This window comes from Solenopsis invicta, chromosome 14, assembly GCF_016802725.1.
Source record: "Solenopsis invicta isolate M01_SB chromosome 14, UNIL_Sinv_3.0, whole genome shotgun sequence".
Classification (NCBI taxonomy): Eukaryota; Metazoa; Arthropoda; class Insecta; order Hymenoptera; family Formicidae; genus Solenopsis; species Solenopsis invicta.
In genome coordinates this window covers 3824850-3833656 of record NC_052677.1, presented here as the reverse complement: position 1 = coordinate 3833656, position 8807 = coordinate 3824850, and the positions used below count along the sequence as shown (strand labels likewise).

The window sequence follows — 8807 nt, the reverse complement described above, 5'->3', positions numbered from 1 at the left end:
GATTTAGAAACTTACAATAATGTTCTAAAAAAATTTGCAGCCCCGACCGCGACTTCGTTTTCCTGTTTTTGCAATAAACTTTATATTGTTTAAATAATTTTTCGTAGGCGTGCGCATTTTTTTTAATTTTTCTTGCTAGTCGGGATTTATTTAGAAGCCTACAATGATGTTCTAAAAAAATTTACAGCCCCGACCGAGGCTTCCTTCCCTTGTTTCTGCAATAACTCGTTATATAATTTAAACAATTTAGTAGACCTGCGCATTTTTGTTAATTGTTCTCGATAGTCTGATCTATTTAGAAGCGTATAAGTGTATGTTGTGCAGTTACTTGCTAGTTTGCCTTTATATGTCAAAGTTTCTTATGTATTTTATTTTGAATGAGAATCCCTGCTTTGACGAATCTGCTGCTGCGAATCCGCTGCTAGCTTCAACATCATTTAAAATAAAGTGTTTCGCAAATTATAATTAGAATTTAAGAAAATTTTAGTATAAGGTTTTATTAATGTGTATGTTACTATTGATTTGTTTTTATTTTTCTTTAAACCATAGTAATTAGTATGATTTACTAATTAATTTAAGCAAACAGATAATAAATTATCTGTTTGCAGAAATTATATAAACTGTTTTATATTAGCTATAATTTTTGCTAATTTATTCTATTGGAAATTTGATAAAAACTGGAATTTAGCATTTTTGTTCATTGACTTTTTTGATCAACCCTGATTTAGAAACAATCAGAGTCTGGCTATAAGGTGAATATGGGCAAAATCGTGTGAAAGAGTTGGATATACTACTAACAAGATGTTTCTTATTCTCATTCTTTTTTATCTTTTTCTTATCATGTCTATCTTCTTCCGTCGGAAATGAGTAGATCAATCAAAATTAGCTATCTTATAGCTAAACTTTAATTGTAGGGTCTTATCCGATTATAAGAGTTAGTTAAGAAATAAATTATAAAATATTAAAAAAAAGATTACATTAACTGTGATAAAATCAATCAGGTCGAGATGATATCAATAATTCGATCGCAGATATCGTTTCGAGCTACAAAGCTTTCACGCTGTTTTGTGGAGATATGGATCTCGCCACTGTTAGATCTAAACGTGGTCCGGCCGCTGCGATGAGCGGAACAGCTAAACAACAATCGCATTCTTCCGTGCTGGTCTCATTCACTCGAAGGATCCTGTCATACGGTTGCAGAATACCGTCGCACGGTCCGCCGGGACGCAAACGGTTTATGTAAACGCCTCGTTCGTAAAGACCGTCTGACACAGAGAAACCAAAGTCTTCATAAACTGGATCCTTATGAAGCAACACGTGCACTATTTGGTGGGACCTATTATTGGCACTGTCGCCGCGTTCCTGCGCCCTGAATTTTATAAATATAAAAAGAAAAAACTATATAAATGAATAATTGCCCAGTAAACACCACAATTAACCTATATAACATATAATATTACACTCATTCTACAAAATGTTATAAAATTACTGTATCATTATATGTATAATAATATATCTGTAATATTGCATAAATATTTTGAGATATTTTGGTAATGTTTCTGCAATATTATAGCAATATTCCAGTATTATTATGGATTATCAGTACTAATGTAATTGTGCAATATAACATTTAATTGCCTCGACCAGGGTAATATCTCAAATACTTGTCGCAATAAATTCTTTACAATTTATGAGATAAGGACGGGGGGGGGAGAATTGCAGAAATCCTTGTAAGCATTCAAATTATTAAATTGATTAGCAATTTAATTTTTGTGATATTACATTTCTGGGTTTTTCTTAAAAGCTGTGTTTTAAGTTTGACAACTATGTGACGCGTAGTTTGAAAAACCTTGTAAATTCACCAAGAAAATTATTGAGTTTAAGATTCCAATATAGCCATTCTCGTTATTTAAATGTATTGATACATTTCTCGGTCATATTAGAATTACATTTATATATTTGTGCAGTATTACAATGCTGTATCTATAGTATTGCGATATCGTTCTGTGGTAAAAAATGTAATAATAATATTATGCAAAATTATCCATAATATATTGGTAATGAATTATTGTATACACTTAATAATAAAGCTATATTAATATAGCAAATAATAGATGAAAGTCGTCAATACTGTTCTATCCTGCCTAAAGTGGTACTCCCATATTTCTGCGAAACTAAACATTACACTGTGTTAAGGCTCTTGACTACTCGCCGCAACCATATTAAAGGCTTGACATTATAAGCAGGAAATAACGTAAAAATTTCTGCCGTGGCATTTGTAAATAAAGAAAATTTGGATAAAACAGTAATAAGATTGCTGAAAACATTTGTAAAAATTGACCTCGACTAACTTTTTTTCTAATAGTTAGTCGTAAAAAGCACGTAAATATCCTATTCAGACAAAAAAACACACGGACAGCTATTGAAAGGAATAAATATGCTTTTATGTATAAAAAAAAACTTACTTGTTATCTATTTTTACAAATTTGGTAAATACGAAACAATTCACATTTTCACAATGTAACACATAATAACAAAATGACTTGCGAGACAAACATCATTAATCAGGTACATTTCGCGCCACATTAATTGTAATTTTTTACGCGAAGATACAACGCTATTATCCGGAGTTCTCGGAGAAGTCAAGAGCATTAATATTAATAAAAACATCATATGCTTAGATAAATAAAGAAATAAAAACCCACAGTTCATACATTCATGGCTGTTTTCTGTGAAAAATTCATATGTATTTTTATTTGAAAAATTCCGTAAGAAATTTATTAAAAATGAAATCTTAAAAAACGAAAATAAAATGTGCACTATTTTCTTTTGCATATTGCAAATTGCATAGTTAAAGTAATAGTAAATATATTATTGATAATATTAAATTTTAGATCTTTGTAGATTCCTAAAATTGTTTTGTTCATATTTGTCTTATAAGGCAAAATTTTCAATTATACTGCATTATTATATGTAATATAGGTAACGATAACATGGCAACAATGTTTTAATTTCACATTCATCAATGTAACTATTATATATATTGTACAATATGGATTATATTTATTGGGAAATTCGATATGTTACTACGCTACCTAGCGGAAGAAATCCGAATTAGCGCGAGTAGGTAGCTCTATCCGTGTTTATATAGCAATCAGCCGAATTTAAATACAAATTGCAATACAGGATGAGTTATGGAGTTTTCACCGCGAAAAAATAAAAGCAATATTTTTTTGTTGTGTCTTTGGTTGCACTAGTAAAGCTCGCAGAAATGACACTGTTAGATTTTTTCATGGTAATTGTTCAGAATACGAACTGCACCTTCGATTTTGACGAAATTAGGCTCATTCGACGCGTTTTCACTTAAAATGAACGAATCTGGCGGAAAAAAGTGTCGCTCTGCCTCACAAACCGAGATATCAAGCGTTAAAGTTGGCGATCGGAGGTGCAGTCCGTATTCTGAACAATTACCTTTTTCATTTTCCTGAAAAAGGCAAAAATCTCGTTAAATTCATAAATAAGTTAAATACAGAGGAAGCAATTGATCGTCGAACAGCGTGGATTAAAGTATTAAAAATGGGAAAAAAGGTTTCTGCTTCTATGAGAGTGTGCTCTCTTCATTTTACAAAAGAAGACTTCATACTATCACGTAAATATCATTATAATTAAAAATAAATATAGGTTAGCAGGCCTATATCAGTGGCAGCGATTCTAGTGCTAAATAATAATTTTTTAACTTTCTAGCTTATGCGAACTGCAATCTGCATTTTTGTCGGACTTGAAACACAGTTATTGCATATAGGTAGAATATTTTTAATAGTTTAATATTAAGAAGCATCAAAATCCCCTCTCCCTTGACATAAGCTTGCTAACCTATGTTTGTTTTAAATTTTGTTAGTCCGAGTTTGACTTATTATTGATTATTATAATTATTATTTTTGTAACGTTATTCCTTAATTCTTTAAATTATAAAAAATACTAAGTCACATTTTTTAGAAGGTAAAAATCATATACGTCATTTAAAGAAAACAAGCATTCCATCGCTTAATTTACCAATTGGATCAACGAGAAAAGTTAGTCCGCAAAAAAAAAAAATTCAAGCAAAATGCAGAGAAGAAAAATGGCATAAAAGATCTTGTGTAAAACAATTATCAGTAGAAAATGTTTGTGATGTACCTGAAAAAGAAATTGTAATGCAAACTACTGTTTCTGATAACAACTGATCAAAATGTAATTGAAAAAGCATTGCCTGCAATTAGAATAATTGATGAACATGGATGTCTTGCAGAAGTTGTGGAAGAAAATGTCAAAACTTCTTTAACAAATAAGGATATAGGAATACAAGTTCAAAGTGATAATATTTTTGTAAAATTTTCAAGTATTATTATTTCTGATACTGAATTAAGTACATTAACTGGCATTTATAGTTTTAGTTTGCTCAATACAATTGAAACTCTTGTAAAAACTACATACAAGGAAACACCTACTGCAAATACAAAAACGGATATACGAGAAACAATAATAATGACTTTTATGAAATTGAAACAAAATATGTCTTATGCTTTGCTATCAATTTTATTTAAATGCAAACCAAACACTTGCAAAGAAAAAATATTTCAAATGCTTGACATTTTATATATTTGTTTAAAGCCAGCTATTTTGTGGCCAAACAAAGACAATATTTTAAAGAATATTCCTATGTTTTATGGGGTTCGAAGATGTTCGAGTCGTAGTTGATTGTACTGAAATTAAAATTCAAAAGCCAAAGGATTTATGTTGTCAGATTGCAACTTTTTCACGTTACAAAAGTAATTACACAATTAAATTTATGACTGGTGTAACACCAGCTGGTTTAATTTCATTTGTGAGCAAATGTTATGGAGGACGTGCTTCTGTCAAGGCAATATTCGAGCAAAGTAAAATCATACAGAAATTAAATAAAAAAGACGCAATCATGACAGATAAAGGATTTCCAATTGACGATATTTGTAAATTAAATGATATAAAACTTATTAGACCTCCTTTTCTAAAAGATAAAAAACAATTTTCAAAAACAGATGCAATATTAACCCGTAATATTGCCACAGCACGAGTGCATATTGAAAGAAGCAATCAAAAACTTTCCAAGTCTTAGGATCTACAATGCCTGCGTGTCTTATAAGTAAAGCTGATGAAATTTTCAATATTATTTGTGCTGTTGTAAATTTGAGTGCTCCAATAATTAAAGATGATAAATTTTGTTCACAACACAAAGCAAAATAAAAATATAGTATCTTAACCTTTGGTAGTAGTTATTATATAAAATATTTTATACACTTTATATTAAGTATGTATTTTGAAATTATAACATTTTCATAAACTTTTTCTTATAAACTTTATAACATTTTTCTAAAAAGAAAATAGAAAAGTTGAAATCTGTCTAATCTTCTTCTCTTTTCTTTTCACATATGAAGTGTATCATCTTATCGAAATAAATCTTTTTTAATGACCACAATATATCTTTGGCGTATTCCTCATCAAAGCTAATTGATAATGTTATTAAATTATTGTCAAATGGAGTATAAATTATAAAATCAGTTGACTGCAAATTCAAAATTGCCATGCTTATTTGAATTTGTGCATAATATGCATGACGCTGTTTTAAAGTCAATTGATCATTTTTTCTTTCGAGCCATTTAATAGTATTGATCACTTCACTCATTCTTTTTTTTCTACCTTCGTAAGGGCATTTTATTTCAATCAATTTAAATGGTTTATTATTTAAAAATAATATTCCATCAGGTGAACATGCAAGCCACTGATTTTCTTTGGAAACAATAAGACCGCACTCTACTACTTTCGATGAAATTAAATCTTCATAAACCTTCCGTGCTATTGGTTCATATTCCAAACCGTGTTTAGTATAACAATTACTAAATTGTTTTCCATAAAAATAATCTAATGATTTCTTTTTCCAATCAGGATTTTTGTTTTTTCCATACGTAAATAAAGTATATGCATTACTTGAAGTTATTCGAAATTGTCTTTCGTTTAGCCATACTGAATAAAGTTCTCTGCTCTCAGTGCAAATAGCATACACATCTCTTTGCATGTGATTAAATAATTTTTCACAGTACTTTTGAAGCGGCTTAACAGCAACTTTATTTAAATTCGAAAGAAACTCAGAAGACTTCTGATTGTCAAAAATGGTTTTAATTTGTTCAGGATTGCTTGCTACAATATTTTTATTAAAATCTTGAAGGAGATCGTGTCTTCCAAATCTACAATAAAACAAACACATATCAGATAGGAAGGAAAATAATACATTTTAGATAAAAAGATTTGAACGTTAATTTCCTTTAATTAATTATTGTCGTTGTCATTGAGTTAGGTAATAGTTTCTTTAATATGATTTTATGTACATAAATTAATTGATGCATTAATTAGCGTTAATAAAAAAATGTAAAAATGTAAAGTATAAACATATGAATATTTGATGTATAAAAATGTACAAGATTCCAATGCCTTGATAATATATAATGTACGAGGTGTGTTCAAAAAGTATCGCGAATTTTGTGTTTTTTCAAAAATTATTTATTTATTCATGAATATCTATTTTGTCCCCTTCAAAGTAATCCCCATGAAATATTATACACTTGTGCCAACGGTTTTTCCAATCTTCGAAGCACTTCAAAAAATCATTTTTTTTTTATCTTGTTCAGCTCCTCCTTCGATGCCGTCTTTATCTCGTCAAGCGTAGCGTAACGTCGTCCTTTCATGGGCCTCTTCAGTTTAGGGAACAAGAAAAAGTCACAGGGGGCCAGATCTTGGGAATACGGTGGCTGCGGCATCATTAGTGTGTTGTTTTTGGCCAAAAAGTCGCGCACAAGCAACGATGTGTGAGCAGGGGCGTTATCGTGGTGCAAAAGCCAATTTTTGTTCTTCCACAAATCCGGGCGTTTCTGGCGGATTGCTTCGCGCAAATTGCGCATAACTTGCAGGTAATATTCCTTATTGACCGTTCTACCCTGTGGCAAGAATTCATGATGCACTACGCCCCTGCAATCGAAGAAAACTGTCAGCAAAACTTTCACATTCGACCGAACTTGGCGCGCTTTTTTCGGTCTTGGTTCGTGCGGCAGCTTCCATTGAGATGATTGAGCTTTGGTTTCCACGTCATAACCATAAACCCACGATTCGTCACCAGTTATGACCCTCTGGAGCAAATTTGGGTCGTCGCGGACAGAGTCCAACATCTCATTAGCAATGTTCATGCGATGCTGTTTTTGGTCGCAATTGAGCAATTTTGGTACGAATTTCGCGGCGACCCGTCTCATGCCCAAATCATTGATAAAAATCGAATGGCACGAGCCAATCGATATGTTTAGGTCCTCAGCAACTTCTCTAACGGTGATTCGACGATTGGCCAATACCATTTTCTCCACTTCATTAATTTTTTCGTCTGTTGTTGAAGTGCTCGGGCGTCCGGCACGCTCTTCGTCGTTCACATCTTCTCGGCCTTCTGAGAACATTTTGTACCACCGATAAACGTTGCTTCGGTCCAAGGTAGCTTCTCCGTATGCCACAGTCAACATTCGGAATGCATCCGCGCACTTAATTTCGTTTTTCACACAAAATTTGATACAGGTTCTTTGATCCATTTTTTTGAATAGGTAAAAATCGAAGACGATCCAAAACACGTGCAAGCAAAGCAGCTGTCAACAATTAAGTGAACATTCAAAATGGCCGAGCTTGTCGGCATAAGTGAGAGACATGAGTACCAACATAACGCCACAAAAAGATCGAAATTCGAATATACGTAACCCGCAAAAATTCAAAATTCGCGATACTTTTTGAACACACCTCGTATATAATAGTATATAATAGTATATAATAGTCATTGATGAGTTAACTACCACTAACCAAAAATAGCATAAGTATAAAGTGTTTATACAAAATTATACATTATCAAATGATTTTGCACCATAATGTCTCTGATTAGTGACTCCTGTTCCTCTAATAAACAAAAATTTTCTTTAGTTTTATTTTTTTCACAATCTTTCTTTTCTTTACTTTGCTTCTCGAGGTTCTTCATCTTTTTTTATTGAAAAACAATTGTGTTGTTGTAAAGGCCGAGGATCATATTTTTCTAACGATGATTTCTGTGGTTCATTCCACATGCATTTTTTATCCGTACAAGAGACGATATTTAGATCTTCCAAATCAAACCTATAATTAATACAATACAATAATATTATTAAATAATATTATCATGATATTAACATATATTATTGTATTGAAATAAATAAATATGATTTGTTTAGAAAATTTTTACGCTGATATTATTTTCCGAGCTTTACATAATAATTTTTATATGTCGATGAGAGTAATAAATGATTTTATCTGCTGCAGTAGAACAAAACTGCTAAAATGTGTTTACATGCACTCCCCAAGCCAGCTTTACATTTCATTGAAATGACTTTTCCTTTTTTATTTATGTTTCCTTTTATTTCATGAGGAGCACCTTTCAAGCCCGAGATTTGGAGACAAAATGCAATAATCTCAAAAAGGTTGTTATTGTTATCTGGCATTTTTCCACAAAAATACAACGTGACTAACGTTAATTAATTTTTCACCATCAATAAAATTTTTACTAGTTGGTGTCGAACTAGCAAAAATACAAATTTCTCCTATGGATACTCTCATTTTTATTTCTTCACGTATGACCGCTTATGTACACCCAAGGACTTTGATTCTGTCCATGGGGAAATTTTCCAAACTCAAAAGTCGCTATCTTTTTACATACTTACAGTTCATGATTAACGTAA

The 8807-nt window shown here is 31.4% G+C and overlaps 1 protein-coding gene across 4 annotated transcripts in view; it reads right to left on the bottom strand.

The window, feature by feature from the left end:
• Positions 1 to 705: 705 nt before the first annotated feature.
• Positions 706 to 8807, bottom strand: part of LOC105196944 (glutamate receptor-interacting protein 1) — a 130387-nt gene continuing 122285 nt past the window's right edge. For all 4 annotated transcript variants that reach the window (XM_039456974.1, XM_039456973.1, XM_039456975.1 and 1 more), the window contains one exon: positions 706 to 1369. In XM_039456974.1, coding sequence (XP_039312908.1) covers positions 1045 to 1369 — 325 coding nt within the window. In that variant the 3' untranslated portion in view covers positions 706 to 1044. The remainder of the gene's footprint in view (positions 1370 to 8807) is intronic.